A 17,984-nucleotide genomic window follows, 5' to 3' on the forward strand; every position below is an offset into this window, starting at 1 on the left:
AAATGACCTCCCTGCTGATATTCTTTTCCAGAAACACAATTATAGTAGTAAATGTTTATTGATGGAATTTTTAATAATAACTGTTATAACAACTAACATTTATTAAGCACTTACTAAATGCAGAACACTGTACCAATCTCTTCAACATACATTCTCTCTCTTATTCCTTATAATAACCACATGGGGAGGGAACTACTTTCTATCTCCATTTTAGAGATGAGAAAGCTGAGCTCAGAGAAGTTTAAGCAAATCACCTACAATACACAGCTAATAAACGACACATTAAAACCCAAGCTAGAGTGCTTCTCTATTGAAAACTGTCCAAAATCGTTGCAAAGCTTATTGGGTTTTGTAAGTTTTATGGTACGATGGGCAATTATGCTGTTCAATGCCCCTTAACAAAGAGATTGATGAGACATAGTCTATTTCGAGATTCGCCTTAAGAAAAGGCAAGTCCTTTTGAATGATACACTTTCCCTTATTACAGAACGAAAGCTGTGCATTTAGCTGTTTATCTATTTGCCTCTGCTTCCCAGGAGCCCGGGCTGTTATTCTCAGCTGGGGTAGTGACTCATCTTGCGAGCAAACAACAGAGCTCTTCTTATTTTGCCCTAAAACATCTTACTGTGGACTTTTTATATAAGCCACTCTGAGGCTTCAGACAAAAACAAAACTAAAAACAAAGCTTGTTTTAAATCATGAAGGCAATGTGTTAGTAAAACAGAATTACATTTTAACTGTAATATTTTCTTTGGTCAGGAAAACTCAACCGGATGAGGTAATGAAAAAAAATAACAAGTGTGTCTTTTATTATAGGTTTTAACATATATAATCTCATGTGGTACAGTGACTCTGTGAGATATATAAGACAGGTATTATTTATATCTGCATCTAGCAGATAATAAAATAAGTGATCAGAGAAAATAACTTTATCCAAAGTCAAGTGACAAAACAATAATCTGAAGACAGTTCTTCAGACTCTATTATACCATACTTCTAATGCTTAGTGGTTACATTTCATTATTTGTGAAAAAAATAACATAAATTCCATGACAGTGATTTCTTAGATTGCTTATAAAAATAGAACATATTATGATTACTTTTTTGCATTCACTTCACTAGAGATTCAAATGTTCTAATATGACACAGCAATATATATATATATATATATATATATATATATATATATATATTACACACACACAGACATGTACGGCGCTTCAAATTAAATATATATTGCTCAAATGTTGATGAAATTCTATAAACGGTAACAGTATGATAGCATGCATCCTTGTAAACATTTGTCTGTCCTTTCTGCATTCCTTCTTCACTCCTGGGGACTCACCAGCCCTGCAGCCCTCACACTCTAGCCAGTGTGGTCTGCGTGGGTTAACTGCACACCAGCATATGGGATGAGAACCCTGACTGGTTTAAGTCAATAACATATTAATTCCCAACCCGGGGAAGTGCACACAACCTGAGCCAGTCAGGTTGGACCTTCCAGGACAGTGGACTTCTCTCTTCCGTATCCTGGCTAGTATGGTGCGTGAAGAGGGGACACTGCAGCAGTCTTTGCTAACACCAAGGAGGGGAGCCTGAGAAGAGCTGACACAGCAAAGCTTGCCAAGTGACATGGCAGAGAGTGCTGCTGATGTCTCCACCGGAGTCCTGACTGCAGCCGTGCTTAATGCAAAATCTACCTTGACAGTTCAATTAAGGAGGCCAATAAATTACAAATATAAATGATCTCTTTAAGCCAGCATGAGTTGGGTTATTCACAACATAGCCCTAAATAAAATACCTAATAAGTCCATTAGAATCCTTAGGGATATGTCACATTACCAGATTAAGTACAATATGGGTAAAACTAGAAATTCAAAATGGTATACTCAAGTCTGCCGTTTGAGCAATATAAGCAGAAGACCAATTCATGAGGGGGCTGTGTGTGTGTGTGTTTGTGTGTACATGCATGAAGTACAGGTAAGGGTGAGGAAAGAAGAGAACTGAGGAAATTGAGAAAGGTTTAGAAAAACTGCCAGGAGAAAAGGGACAAGGAGCTGACTACAGATGCAAAAAAAGGATTAGGGTTGAGGGCTCAGTGGAGATGGAAGTGCACAACTTTAAAATGAAGCCCATTTGCTCATTTAAAATATTTGGAAGCAACGCAACACACACACACACACACACACACACACACACACACATTGTGCAGACATGTGGGACCCATGCAGGATATTTTAAACCACCCCAGCAATTCCAAAGTTTGTGTGAACCTCTGGTAGAGAAGCGGCTGCTCCATTAGGAGGAGCTTGCACACTCTTCAGATAGCTGCAAATCATTCTCCTTAATTTTATGTAAATGTAATGTAACTGCCAATGGAAAAGATGCATTCAATTGGAAATACAGAAATCCTGTGGAACCACTGCTTGTCCACACGAGCCTTTTAATTTCCCGTGTGTGCATGGGGTATAGAAGATGCTTCAGAGATATGTATGCAAGAGCACCTGTATAAAGGGCCAGACCTTAAACAATATCACATTCGCTCCTTAAATTAACTTTTATTGATCATCTCTGTGTCAGCCCCTGGACTAGTCCTCAGAGCTACAGACCTGTCCCTGTCCTTACCTACACAATCCCTGTCCTCCAAACATCCAGTCATCCAGGGGGGCAGAAAGGCAAGGAGGCCAGGGAGCACATGAAAGGGACACCTAACCCTAGAGAGGGTGGGGAGTGCAGGAAGACAGGGATGGCTTCCCCAAGGGAGTGGCTGCCTCTCAGGTCTGAAGAGGAAAGATGAAACAGGTGAATGAAATAACAGAGGCTTCCAGAAACAGGAAACAGCCTGTACACAGACACAGAGCACAGAGAGCATGCAGCATGTGGGAAAGGCATCTCCTTCGGTAAGCTGGAGTACAAGGTAAAGGAAAGGAGCTCCTACCATAAAGGGCCTTATCTGCCCTGCTGGGGCTTTCTTCGGTGGGTACCTGAGGGTGGTGGAAGTATTTTACCCAGGGGATGCACACAATCTGAATTGCATTTTATAATTATCACCCTCAGAGCATGAGAGAATGACTTGGGGGTTGGGAGGACAGTGAAAATGAAAATAGGAAAACCAGCTTGTGACAGAGGAAGAAACCCAGGAGAGAACTGCCAAAGGCCTGCATAAGGCAAGTATGATGGAGACAACGAGTCACCTCCAGAAAAGTCAGGAGCAGACTGAGAAATACTTGACCATCAAAAGCAGTGGGTAAAGGGAGGGAGGAGTCCAGGATGACATTCTGATTTGCAGCTGGAAGGGTGTGCTAATAGTCCTCAATGTCCTCGGTATAGAGCCTATGTGCCGGGGAGGGGGTGGAGCAGACAGGGAGGACGAGCTTCATACCGCACTCAGGGGACTGAGGTGCCGCCCAAAAGTTAATGCCTGGGAGCGTGTTGCATGTATGTGTGGGATGCACAGCAGCACCTGTGGGCCCCGAGGAACAGAACACTATTGTGAATGGGGAAGAATTCCCCAAAGCCAATGAGGAGAATCCTGGAGGGACAGACCAGCGAGGGGGCCAGAAAGCCTGGTAGAGAGTAATATACTAACATGCATGCATTGCTATTAACCTTTTCCCCTTTATTATAAAATTATATACTTGAGTATCTTACAAACCTTGAGGAGAGTCTTAAATACATGTCTGTTACATATTCAAAGTTTATTATGAATACTTAATTTGAAAAAGATTTTTCATCCATGAGTTAAGACCATTTGTCTTTATTTAGAAATGAGTACATTTGCAAATTATAACTGAAGTGAAGACTGGTGAATGTTTAAACCTATCAAAGTACAAGAGGGATCACTAATCAGAACTGAAGTGGTAGCAGCTGCCGATCCTCTGGGGCACGGGTGTAGTGATAGCCTGGCAGCATTCTAACCTGTTGTTCTACTGCAGACTACGAGAGTACTTCCGTAGGCCATATTAGATTTGTCACTATTTTCGTAGCAAACTTTCAGTGTTGACCTTAAGTCCTTCGTATCAGTAAGAGGTGAGTGACTGTAAAGTCAGATAAACGCATGGACAACGGGTAGCTACATGAACTCAAAGACCAAATTATTCGATTTTTGTGGTCATTTCTAACAACTGAATGGCTACACTCAAACAAGAAACATAAATTAAAACTATAAAAAGATCCCTTTTCCCTACCAGGAAAGGATTTGAAAGGCAGGGAGGTGTGGGGAACAGCACTGTTTTACACGCTGATGGGAGGGGGCATCAGAGCATCCGGACTAGTGGGCATCTGGCACTTCCGATCATGACTTAAAATGCACGCACCGTAATCCAGCCATTCTACTTTGAGAAATGTATCCTACGGTTAACATTTATGCAGGCACAAAATGGCATGTCTGTGAGATTATACACTGCAGCTCTGCCTGTATAAGATCAAAGGTCAGAAGCCACCCAAAGATCCAAAAGGAAGAGTCTAGTTAAATAAAGATGGCAAACATCTGCTATGGAACATACACATCTGTTTAAAACAAACAGAACAAGGTGGTTCTTTAGGTCCAGATTCATATTATCTCCAAAATACACCATAAAGTGAAAAAGAAACAGAAGAGTTTGTAGTATGTGAACATTTGAATTAAAAAGCATAAATCTATATAAAAACACACATGTAGGTATGTGTGCGTGTGTATGAAAAAAGTAACTCTTGAGGTATATACAAACCAGAATGAAGGCTTGCCTCTCAAAAGAGGAGCAGGGTCTGTAAGGGAGGGTTAGGATGGAGTCTGTCTTAGAATACGGTATTAAGTGCAGGCATTACCCATTTTATAATTAAAACTCCAAAACAAACTTAGTACACCTCCCGTAGCTGTGGTCATTACACTGGAACATTGCAACTATGAAATGACATGGACAGAGCCCAAACTGGGAATTGAAGTACTGGGTTTCAACCCTGCATTTGCTGTGGGATAATGGGCAAGTTCTTTGTATAGTTAGGGTATGCAGATCAAAAGAAAAGTAAAACACACTTCATATATACAACACATTAAATCCTAGGCCATAATAGAGGTTGTTGTTTTTTTCCCTAGAGGGGGAGAAACACACAAATAAGATAGGATTCCCTCCTAAAGACATTCACAGTGTCACAGGGTGGAGTGAATATGTCAATAATAAATATATATAACACAGCAAAATAATTGCAGTATTTATTGCTATCTTGCCCTACTGCCTCCTGGATTATATGGTAAGTGTCTTATCCCAGTTATTGTGCCTCTCCCCTAGGAAAAAACACATGTTTCCTGAATGGACCTGAATTCTGAGAGCAAAAGTCAAGTCATAGACATAGCATGCCATTTGGTAGCAGAGAACAATTCTCTGTGTGCATCAGAAGGTGAAATTAAACTGGGTCTTAGAGGATGACAGTTGGGATGGGGAGAGCGGTAAGTTACATGAGCTCTGAGGGCCTTCCCAGCTCTATGGTTTAAGACTCGGAGAGGAGAATGGATGAACCCAGTGTGAGCTTTATATCACTGTCCCCCAAGGAGGGGAAGCAGAAACAGAAGGTACCAGGTAGAAGACCTTAAGAATTAAACCCACTGGCAGAAACATAATGGAGTGTATAAAGCAATAACATCTACGAAATTGTGCAGAGAAATGCAAAAGGAAGTGGAATAGTAATAAATATGAATACAAAGAATGGAAGATCATCCATCTGGTGGGAAGATAATCAGCTGGTGCTGAGACAAACCGAAAAAGCAACAGAAAGTAAGTGCCCGTGTAGGAAGGAGGGCCAAGCCAAACAACCTCCACTACATCAACTTAAATGTTGCTTTAAGTTAAATTAGAAAACGAGTGTTGATAAGAAGTAAAAAGTGAGAAAAGACAAACAAGCAGCTTTAAAACGATCCCCGCCCAAAAAAGTCTACACTGAATTAGAGGGATTTCTGGTTTATGCATAGCAGCTGCATTATTATACTTTACAGTAATTAAAAGTGAAAGTCTCCCTTCTTACCCATGTGTTCCATATAATAATTGTATTAAATTAAAAAAAACTTGAGTTTTTAAAACTCCTTTATTTTCATTTGACACATGTGGATTTAAAATACCTCTGGAATTCTGAAAGGCACCCAAAGGTAGAGTGTTAAATAATGGAAAATATTAACAACCATAAAAAGAAGCTGGTAACTTATTTTCTTCCCAGATGCTAAAACTCTCTTGCTTTCCAATTTGAAGGGAAGAGTGTTAATGCGCACATTTAAAAAGCACAATAGATGCTAACTGGAATCACGTCTTCTTAATCTTGCACAAAAACCCTAGAGAGGATGAATTATTGGCCCATGGAAATACTTTCATTTCACTATTCTTTGTCAGGAGAATTGTGGAAATTGTGCAAGTCAGAGTCTGTATGGAAGGCTGGTAATCATGTGAGATGACAGGGAGACTGGGGCTTTTCAGCTGCCTTCATAATGTGCTGAGGAAGACACAGACCAGGCCTGGGAGCCCGTCCTCAGTCAGCATCAGTCCACACTCCACCAATCACAGGACTCCCGACAGCCTTACAGCTAGAGCCCAGAGCTAGAGAAGAGAAACGGCAGTAATAGCTTCCTCATTCCTAATGGATGCCTCCATTATGTGCTTTAAGCACCACCAGCACAACTGTTCTCAGCGCATCTCAATAAAAATAACTTCAGCTACACACAAGTCATGAATTATATTTTATGATAATGTGCTGCTGAGAAACAAAGTGTATTTTTCAGGGGGAACATAAAAATTCTTCTTCCTTGAAGATAAGGTATGGGCACTTTTTAATTTAACTGCTTGGTGCCTTCCAAGCAACTCTCCTGACAGACTCCCCAGGTGAAAATGCTGTCATCAGATTTTAGAGAACCAAAGTCAAATGAGTAAGTTGTTTCATCTTTTCAAGTGAAATAGGAAATGTCTGAAGAACTACATCTGACAGGTGTCAGCCTTGGACGGGAGGCCAGGCACATTATATCAGGATGGAGGGAGGCCTAGGAACCAACTGTCTCAGGTCCTTCACATTAAACACAGCAGAAGATTTAAGATAATTTTTTATTTCTCTCCATTTTGGCTGTTTTCCTTTTCATCTTTCTGTCTCAATGCACCCAAGTGAAATATGTAGTGGGCATATAACTAGGGCTGCCAGATGATAACAAGACATCGGTTACACATGGATTTCAGATAAATGAATAAATTTTTAGTATAAATATGTCACACATGTTGTAGTGATCATATATTAAAACAAAATATTATTTACCTGAAATTCAAACTGAACTGGGTGCCCTGTATTTTTCTTTGCTCACTAACAGATCAAGTGGATTGTATTCCAGGCAAGTCTGTTGTCCCAATGGGGATGGGAAGGGTTGGTTCGTGGTAGTGTACATAAGTGTGGAGACACAGGAAATGGGCATGAGTATGGGCATTTCAATTGGGTGCAAAGACTTATGACAGAGGACGAGCAGGGGGAGGCTGGCAGGGCAGTGGGAGGCATTTGCCCAGGGGAGGTGGTGCCTACATGTTCTCTGGTCTTGGTTCCATGCAGGCCCTCTGCTCTCTCTGCTGGGTTCTTCCTCATCCCAGGGAGTTTCATAGTGGCAGTGTATCACCAGTAACAGTAGGAACCGAGACATTTTTAGATTTGATTAATACTTTGAAAATACAGTAACTGCCATGTCTATGTAGATCTTCTTTGACTATTTTTAAATCAGTGCTTTTACACTAAACTAGAGGCCTGGTACACCAAATTCATGCGCGGGGGGAGGGGGGGTCCCCCCTCAGCCCGGCCTGCAATGACGTCAGTGTCCCTCGCCCTGGCCTCCAGCCCGAGTCCCCTCCCCTCCCCTCCCTCTGCGCGGCCAGGGCGTGGACACTGGGCTTGCATTGCTGGGGCGCTGCCGCCAGTGTCCCGCATCAGCCACTATGGTGCTGCAATCTTTATGGTGGAGTGACAGTTAATTTACATTACTCTTTTATTAGATAGGGTGTTTGCAAAGGATTTGATCATGAGCTTTGCTTTCCCCTATTCCTAATATTCCTGGGAGTTCCTGGGTGGGGAGGAGGAGGGGAGAGAAAATGCTACTAGATAGGACATTCTTAAATAATCACCTGGCAAACGTTCTGTCTTCTGTCATGACCCCACCTGCTCATAAAGAGAAGTTCCAGATGCTCACTGGTGTCCTGCTGAATGGAACAGGACAGCCTTCTCCCTGTTTCTAGCCTGCCTGATGCTACTTTCTCATTTCTAGGTATCGTGACTTCAGCTGGTTCTCTCCTCAACCTTTCTCTGTGCTTTAGGTTTTAGGTTCTGACTCACCCTATTCCTCTGGCGTGAGCACGCCCTGTTGTGTTGGTAAAAAGGAGTCCAATCCTTTGGCTGGAACCACGGTGCCACCAACATACCCTACTCCTACCCCACTGAGGGGCTGGGGAGGAAAGCCAGTTAGACTGGGCTCTGTTAGAAGCCCAGTGCCCAGCAGTGCCTGATCTTCATTCATTAGTCTCTGATGATATTAGCCTTGATGTCCAGCTTAAATCAATCGAGTTTCCTTTGCCCCAGGCTGGTGGTGAATGAAGCAAGTGGGAGAAGAGTGGAGGTGAGGGAGGACATTTTTAGGATAAGCTTAGCTGCTTAATTATCTGCTTTACAGGGAGGTCATTCAATGAATCCTCAGTGCTCTTCTATTGCTGTCCTCTGTCTCTCCTTATTCCTTTTCACATGCTGTTTCTATTTCTACCAAATTTTCGCCTATTTACAATGAGAGTTGAGGTTAGACAAGAGAGGCAGGGTAAGAAGGCCACTTCAGCCCTGAGCCTGAGGTGTGTTGGTCAGTCCTCCTTTGGTTAGAGCATCTTATGCTGCGGGTATTTAGTTCCATGTGGCCCAGAAGTTGTGGGCATAGGCTCTGGAGTTACACATCTCTATAACTTGTATAACTTGTCAGGTGTGTGACCTTGAGCAGTTACTTAATCTCTCCATGTCTCAGTTTCTTTATCTGTAAAATGGGAGATATTAAGAGTACTCATCTTATAGGTTGGTATAAAGCTTAATCAGTCACGTGTGCATGTAAAGCTTTGGGGATGGTGCCAGTTACATGGTGTGCTTTAAACAGTTGAAGAGTAACAACAACAATAACAATAATAATTATCCAGTTGGATTCAATTCTCCTTGTCAATCCTCAGGGTAACTGGCAGAGCCAAATTCTGGCATCTATGGGTCTCCAGATATCTCATTTTAGCAACACTAAAATCTCTGCCATTTACACATCCTTCCAATACCACCCATCCCTGCAGTTATAGTAACAAAATAAATTAAACTAACATGTAAATATGTTTAATTTTTAGAACAATGTCATGGTGGAAGTAAAAGAGAAAAAGACATAAATAATATCAAAGTTAGGCTCACAGAACATGATCTGCTGCTGAACTTGAATCACAAGCTGAGGGGTGTTAAAAATTGAGGACAAAGCTTTGGGTCAGGTTGGCAGAGGCCGGGAAGCACAAGGTGGTTACAGATCTTGACTGGGGAGCTGTGTCTGCACCTTCTGTGACAACTGCAAGGTCACCTTGAAAAACAAGGTGCTCTAACAAATGAAAGCAAAGTTTTTGCACCGAGAGCTGCTTTATTTAGTTCGTCCGTTATTTTGAGGCTGAGTTATCCATTTGGCTTTAGAGCGGAGTTGATGGCAACAATAAATGGGTTTAGTATTCACTAAAGTGCTCACTTCCCCGAGCATGGTTTTAGTATGACATATGAAAATGTAACAGGAAGGGAACTCAATCAATTAGACATTTATCCAATCATTCCCGATATTTAGCAACATCCCTAAAATTACTTTTTAAACATTTTTTCATCTTTGCCAAAGATGGGGAATAGAGTTAAGTGCACAAATGGCTTTGGACAATCTGCTGCCGAGGACTGTTTTAAGCATGGCGTAAACATGCCAGATCAATAACTGGTTTCTTTATCTGCATGTGCCATGAAAATCTGGCTATCATAGAGTGCCGGATCCATTAAAAACTGAATTTGCTATTTCCAGACAGCAGATAGCTCAAAGCTCAACAGGGCCAGCAGGCAACAATCCAAATTCCCATCTCCCTCTCTAGAACAACTCAAAGCACTCTGTTGCTACATTATGTTATTCAAAGCCCAGGAGATAATGAAGGCTTGACAATGCTGTGGCTGCCTCAGGATTGAGTCAAATGGCCATTATTCTTCAAACATAAAGAGCTGGGTAAAGTGACTTTTATCATAAATCGCCAGATAAATCTGATTAATGGAGAAATGTAAATCAATACATGGTTTCCAAAATAAAACTGTTCTTTTCCCTTTAGGTATGATATATGTATTTATGAAACAATGTCACAGAGACTATTAGTCTCTTAGAAAAAAAAGGACAGTGGTAGAAACCAAGACTGCCCCACCCCCTAGACTTTTGAAATAGATTTTTGCTATATGCTTCTGTCCAAACAAAGCTGCAGAGAAGGTTCCATTTTTTTTTGTTTTGTTTTTTTACTGTATATCACTGTATACTAGTGGATATGAATTCCCAGACATGTTCGTATTAATAACAGTTCTTAAGGTAGTCTTAAATGTGTAGATTATGGAAATACATATGAATTGTTTGTATGTTTAATGTTGCAATTGAAATGCATATACCTTTACCTTACTTACTATTATTCCATTCCAGTTATGCTTAGAGTAATCTATTTTTTTAAAAATATGCTTTTATTGATTTTAGCAAGAGAGAAAAGGAGAAAGAAAGAGAGAGAGAGAAATATCTATGTGAGAGAGAAACATCAATTGGCTGCCTCCCACATACAACCATACTGGAGATCGAGCTAACAACCTGGGCATGTGTCGAGACTGAGAGTTGAACTGGCCACCTTTCAGTGCACAGGACAATGCTCAACCAACAGAGCCACACCAGCCAGGGAAATGTTTAGAGTAATCGTAAAGATAAAAATACTTTATAGTAATTCTCAAAAACATCAATATCTTTACAGTATCTAATTATATAATGAACTAGAGGCCCAGTGCACAAAAAATTCATGCACTCGGGAGGAGTCCCTCAGCCCAGCCTGTGCCCACTCGTAGTCCGGGACCCCTCGGGGGATGTCTACCTGTGGCAGTCGGACATCCCTCTCGCAGTCCGGGAGCCCTCACTCCTTACTGCCCGCCTGCTTGCTGCTCCTTAGTGCTGCCTTGGAGGCAGGTGAGGCTCCCGCTACTGCCACTGCACTCACCAGACATGAGCCTGGCTTCCGGCTGAGTGGCGCTCCCTCTATGGGAGCGCACTGACCACCAGGGGGCAGCTCCTGCATTGAGCCCCCTGGTGGTCGGTGCACATCATAGTGACTGGTCATTCTGCTGTTTGGTCATTTTGCATATTAGGCTTTTATTATATAGGATAATATGGTAGAATATTGATTTTACTCTCCTCATCTTTTATGCTCAGACACACTTTTTGTCCTTTACCCAACTATCAACACATGTTCAACCACTCTTTCACTATTTCTTTCTTATTAAACCACTCTCCATAGTAATACTTCATTTATCCAGCTGTTCCTAAGAGAGTTTTCAAGATAAACTTTATTCTTAAAATATTGATGTTTCTAAAAGTAGGTTATACACATCTCTACTATTTTAAAATAAAACATCTGTTTCTTGATGCAATTTAGGCCAATTATTTTACCCTGGAACTACTAAAATGTATAGGGATATTTGGGTATCTGGGTCCAAATTAAGTGGTTGTGGGCAGCTGCACTTTTAGAGTTCCTCTGTTAATGACTTACAGTTTTTATGGCCTTTGCCTTGCCTTCATTTAGCATGCTGCCACTTCTTAATGGAGCTCTGACTTCTTGAAGCAATAACCACCCTCTTTTTAACTGCTGCTAGGGTTGACTGTGGTTTGGGAAACCAGGCATATTTGTTTGTTAGGACTGTTTTTGTAAAAAAATGGACTGTTTGTAGATGGGGGACTAAAGAAGTAATGAAGTGGGGAAGGAGAATTAAAGAATAATTTTGCCAGGCTGGGCCCAGGCTAGCTTATCTGAAGGTTCTGAGCTGAGATTACTGCATAAAAGACCCTGGTTGAGTAAAGTACTCACGTTCCTTTTCTATCTTACTCATTGGTTAACTAATCAAGTGTCTTCATACATAGCTGTTTGTTTTTTTGACACATATGAATTTGTTTACAGTTCAACTGATATATGTCTATGCATGTAGAAAGTTTATTAAAATGAAACTAGTCACCAAAAGAAAAAGAAAAGCTTACTTCACCAATACAGGAGCTATATAATAATGTTACTTCTCGTGTGTGTCCACTGATTTATATCTTTAAGAGTAGAAAATTATTAAAATAACAATAGTCACTAAAAGAAAATAAGAAGCCCTCTTCACACAATACAGAAACTATAACAGTGACAACCTGTTAAGGACTCACTCACTTTTAATAGTCTAGAGTGGTCGGCAAACTTCAACTCGGCAAACCATAGCTCACGAGCCACATGCGGCTCTTTGGCCCCTTGAGTGTGGCTCTTCCACAAAATACCGCTCTTCCACAAAATACCAACTTCTGCGCATGAGCCACGAAGTTTCAGTCGCACTGTATGTGCGCGCCTGCACGTGGTATTTTGTGGAAGGGCCACACTCAAGGGGCCAAAGAGCCGCATGTGGCTCGCGAGCCATGGTTTGCCGACCACGGGTCTAGGATATGTGCATTCATACAGGTTAACTGTGTTTAGGATCTTAGTCAACTGTGCACATGTTAAGAACCACTGTAAACCCAAACAGAATTTTGTAACTTTTTCTTTCCAAGCATTTTCATATTTTATAATAGCTTTCTACATGAGCAGATTATTAACACCTGTGTTTGGCTAATAAATCTAGATTTACCCCTAAACACATAATTCTGATAAAATCTAACATGAAAGAAAAGAAGAAAGGAAGGGAAAAAGAAACATCTTTTATATGCATAGTATAAGCCAAAGACAGAAAGCACTTGCTAATTCGCATAGCTTCCATAAAATTGTTCTAATTATACCCTACTCTACTTACCTCTGACTTATCCAAAGGAAAACTCAACTCCAAGCTGGCTTTCTGTGACCTTGAAGGCCTGTGACCCTGAACCTTTCCTGGTAGTCAGTATGTGTGTTTCCAGAAATTACGAGCTATGTTTATTATGATTCTTAAAATAACAGAAGAAATACATTAACAAAATGCCATCAGATTACCTGCTTTTTTGAATTCCCTTTACCAATGTTACCGTTTATTAGGACAGATAAATGGGAATTAGCTTTGGTGAAAGCCTTTCTGCATTTGTCTATAAGAACTCCTGAAAAATATATATATTTTTAAACAGACACAGAATCAGAGATTATAGTCCGGAATGAAATTCTTCCAGTCTACAGGAAAATTTGTCTTGGAGTATAAAAAAATGAATCAGGTATTTCCCTTGAGGCTCATTCTGAGTGCACATTTTGTTCTAAGCTTTGTTTGCTTTTTGCAACAGCATTTAAGAGAAAACCAACTGACCATTTACAACCCAAACAATGGCTTTAGAGCAGCACCATTAAGGACCGCACCTGGCCAGACTCAAACAACACGTCTGTTTAACCTGGTGACTTTCCTGTGTCTGGGGTCAGGCAGGAGCAATCTTGGTTGGGGGGAAGGAAAGAAGAGCAAATATAACTGACTGACTGAGAACAAAACAGTTGCACCAACTATACTTTGTAATTACAACTGTTTCAACAGTTGCTAGTAGGCAAGGCTGTCATTTAAGTGACCCACTATAATTTGGGACAAAGCCCCCGGAAATTATGGCACTTCAGAACAGGAGTGCATTTCTGAGTTTTCTGAGCATAACACGCCCACTGAAATGCGGAGTAGTCCTTCTTTGGTATACATTTACATCAAGGGAAACATTAGTAATAAAAGGAATTTAGCTAGAGAGGAAAAGAATATCATAACATTCACGTTTGGGAGCAGACCATAGTTTATTTTTCTTTTGCATCTTTTTCATTATGCACTATTTCCATCATATAGAAAATATACAGGGAATAGGACCATTAGCCCACAAACCCATCATTCAGTTTCAATAATCAACATTTGGCCAATCTTATTTTACTCTACCCTACCCACTCCCCTCCTTGAATTCTTTTTGAAAACAAATCCAACACAGCCTATATTTTATTTTATAAAAGCTTTAATTTTATGATTTATGTACATATTTAACCTAAAGATCACTCCACAAATTATATTAAGCATGGCATGTTTTAACCAACTTTAACTACCCCTTTAAGTATTTTACACTAAAACCTATCTGCCTAGAAAACGAATTTGTTTGAATATAATTGGTTAATTAAAATGATAAAGTAACTTGAATCAGAACCCTCTATTATTTTATTTACGGGGGTGGGGGGGGGGAGAAAGAAACATTCTGAGGTTGAGAAAATAGTGCATATTATGCAGTCCCTGTGATTTTCATCTTTGTGGACACTGATCAACAAGAGACAAGGTTAAAAGTAATACAGCTGGATTTGTCTGGATGGAGCTTAGAAAAATGGGAGGAGGCTACTGAGGGGCAGGAGAGCTGCCTAGCAGGAAACTTTTCCCTTTTCCTTCACCACACAGACAGAATAAATCAGAATGCCAATAGGCCAAACCTTGGAAGCTTCAAAAATCACTCATAGGCAGTCCAGTTACTTATAATAATTTATTACAGATCTTAAAGCAAAGATCAAAAGGAACTCCATCTAGCATTTATATTCAATTCCTCGTTGCCTGATGACTAATTTGTAGAGGAATGAAGTCTTCACAAGGGAAGCCAAAATAATCTGAGGTGACTTTGATACAATGCCACAAAGGATATGAAGAGGAAGCCGGTAGAAGCTGCAAATGGCCAAGTTCCATTAAGGGTTCTAATAAAAGAATAATGGAATTTCCCTTAACTGTGAATTAAAAAATGTTAGAAGTGGGCAAAATTTAGACAAGTCAGGCAAAACATTTGTCACAGCCTTTTGTTGTTAAATGTTAACTTTAGCCACTGTTGCATTTATGTTCATTACATGGCTTCATCTAAAAAAATGCAACTTTCCCATCAGAAACCTGGCCAATCACATTCCTTTTGCTTTCGTATATTACTTATCAGCCTGCACCTTCCACCTGCATTGTCAGATACTACGAGTTCTCTCAACCTCTTTCAAACAAATGGCCATATTCTGCAAACTGATTGACTTAACTTCAAAAAAGCAACTTGAAATGATATAATTTTTAGTTATGTATATAGCGATGGTCACATGGAGGAGCATAAACATCTCTTTTAAAAATTTTTGGACTTCAGTCAAATTGGTCACGATAGAAACACTAGAAGCTATTCAAATTCTTTCAACTTTTATGAACAACTGGCATGATTTTCCCCTCCTGAATCCAGACATCTTCATATTCTGAGCTGAGGAAAGTAGTTTTCACACTACTTATTTTGGCTAGTTAAAAAATCCCCACCAAATGTCTCCCTGTAAATTCATAGATAAAGATTTAAGTTTATATTAGCAATTCGACGGTGCAACTTTTTTGTTTGCTTCTGAAGTCACCTCAAATTAACAGATTTACTGGAATCTTACGTGATAAAGAAGTTTTACACAACTCTCAGGAATCTCGCAATGTATTTCCCTATGAAGTTGCGATATTGAGCATTTTCTTTAAAAACAGTTATACGTGTGGTTTTTTAAAAAGAGTCCGATCTTTTACAAATATAGTGAAATACTTATAAGTAAAAAGATGTCTGGGAATTCTTCAAATACAGGCAGTGGAGAGCTGGGGTTCTAAAGAATCAGAGCTGGCCATGGGTACATCAAGCTGTGGGATGGATGCGTAGGGTCCCTACACAATTTGGTCTTCTGTGTAGCAAAACTATTGGCAGTGGGTATTTCACATATAATGCTATGCACTGTTTTTCGTTAGGGTTTTTATTCGGAAAGTAGCTTTCCATCAGGAGCAATGGAGAACCAAGAATTGGCAGTTAATATTTCAACTATCTGTACCAATCCAAAAGCCAAGTCCATCACGACATTGTTTAGTATGAAAAGAAAAAAAAAACCAACCAAACAAAAAAACCCCCCAAACCTGTCTTTGCAGTCTTTGAGATTTCAGTGACAATATGTAACTAGATTTTAATGTGAATAAAATACAATTATTTTAGTTCAAAATACACATTTTCTGGTTTCTTTTAAAGACATAGAGTTGGAAATTAAGATAGAAATAGAAATGGTAAGTGGTAAGTATACTTTAAAATCACTACATACCAGGAGACATTGTGCCATACATTCAGAAAGACTTCTCTACCACCCAATACGCTAATCACATGCATCTCTTACCTTGTGATCATACGGACTGTAAGAGTGAAATACCCGAGAAAGATCTTTTGTTCTTTGCTTTTTCTGTGGAAGAAAACACAGACATCTGAGTTGATAGGTGGCAAAACATACATGTGCATATGTACCTATATGTATATCTCTCTCTCCATATTTATTTCTCTGTCTCTCTATCTGCATTAAGATAATGTGTATTGAGATATTCTTCCCTGTGCAAGGTGAGGGGCTCCAGTGTCAACATGGGACATGTGGATGAAATTAGAAACCAAAGCCACTTGATGGTTATGTGGGTCATTGTCACAGACCAGCCAGGCCACTTAGAAGGTTGCATAGTTACAACATTAATCATAAAAAAACCCTATTTATAGACACATAACTTAGAGACTAAAAGGAAAAAGAAAAGGAAAGAAACCTCTGAATTTCATTGTAATATCAACTGCTGTTACGCTAAATTGGTCACTTCATTGTCTATTTAAACCAGTGGTTCTCAACCTTCCTAATGCCGCGACCTTTAATACAGTTCCTTGTGTTGTGGTGACCCCCAACAATAAAATTATTTTTGTTGCTACTTCATAACTGTAATTTTGCTACTGTAATGAATCGTAATAATATGCAGGATGTATTTTCATTGTTACAAATTGAACATAATTAAAGCATAGTGATTAATCACAAAAACAATATGTAATTATATATGTGTTTTCCGATGGTCTTAGGCGACCCTTGTGGAAGGGTCATTCGACCCCCAAAGGGGTCGCAACCCATAGGTTGAGAACCACTTATTTAAACAATATACCTCCTTCAGGCCCCAGGTCACAGCTTGGGTCTGTCACTGTTATCTAATTCAGGTGCCTTGCATGGTTTTCTCATTAATTTAACAAATATTTATTGAGTGACTGAAATTGGAACTTTTTTCCTGCAATTCATTTCAATTTTTAAATATAATGATTAGCTTTGCACAAATATCTGCCAGACTGAGAGTGAAAGTTTTTATTTTCTGTTAGAGAGAGAGAGAGAGAGAGAGAGAGAGAGAGAGAGAGAGAGAGATGAAAGAGACACACGGATGAGTTGCCTACTGCACGTGCCCCGACCCGGGCTGGGATTGGGCCTGCAACCCAGGTACATACCCTTCACCAGGAATTCTCGGGCCAATGCTTTAACCACTGAACAAACTGGCCAGGGCATGAGAGTGGAAGGTTGTTTTTTTAAAAAATATATTTCATTATTTTGTTTTTTTCAGAGAGGAAGGGAAAGGTATAGAGAGAAACATCAATCAGCTGCCTCCTGCACACCCCCTACTGTGGATGTGCCCGCAACCAAGGTACGTGTCCTTGACCGGAATCGAACCTAGGACCCTTCAGTCTGCAGGCCGATGCTCTATCCACTGAGCAAAACCGGTTAGGGTGAGTGGAAGATATTTAAAGGATAAATTATGAAAATCCAGTTGCAGAATCAAACAGTATGTATGTTTATTACATTAATAGATACAGCCATACTGCTCCCTTCCCTAAAACATTGTATCAATTTGCCTTCTCACCTAGAGTGAGTGGAAATTACAGCTTAAGTCGGAAATTCTTAATTTCTTTTTTCCATTTATAGGTTGTTACATTT

The 17,984-nt window shown here is 40.0% G+C and overlaps 1 protein-coding gene across 2 annotated transcripts in view; it reads right to left on the reverse strand.

Annotated features, from left to right (window-relative positions):
- CDKAL1 (CDK5 regulatory subunit associated protein 1 like 1) overlaps window positions 1-17,984 on the reverse strand; it is a 686,928-nt gene that overhangs the window by 114,744 nt on the left and 554,200 nt on the right. For both annotated transcript variants that reach the window (XM_036348426.1, XM_036348425.1), the window contains one exon: window positions 16,380-16,442. In XM_036348426.1, coding sequence (XP_036204319.1) covers window positions 16,380-16,442 — 63 coding nt within the window. The remainder of the gene's footprint in view (window positions 1-16,379; window positions 16,443-17,984) is intronic.

Source organism: Myotis myotis, unplaced genomic scaffold (assembly GCF_014108235.1).
Source record: "Myotis myotis isolate mMyoMyo1 unplaced genomic scaffold, mMyoMyo1.p scaffold_m19_p_2, whole genome shotgun sequence".
NCBI lineage: Eukaryota > Metazoa > Chordata > Mammalia > Chiroptera > Vespertilionidae > Myotis > Myotis myotis.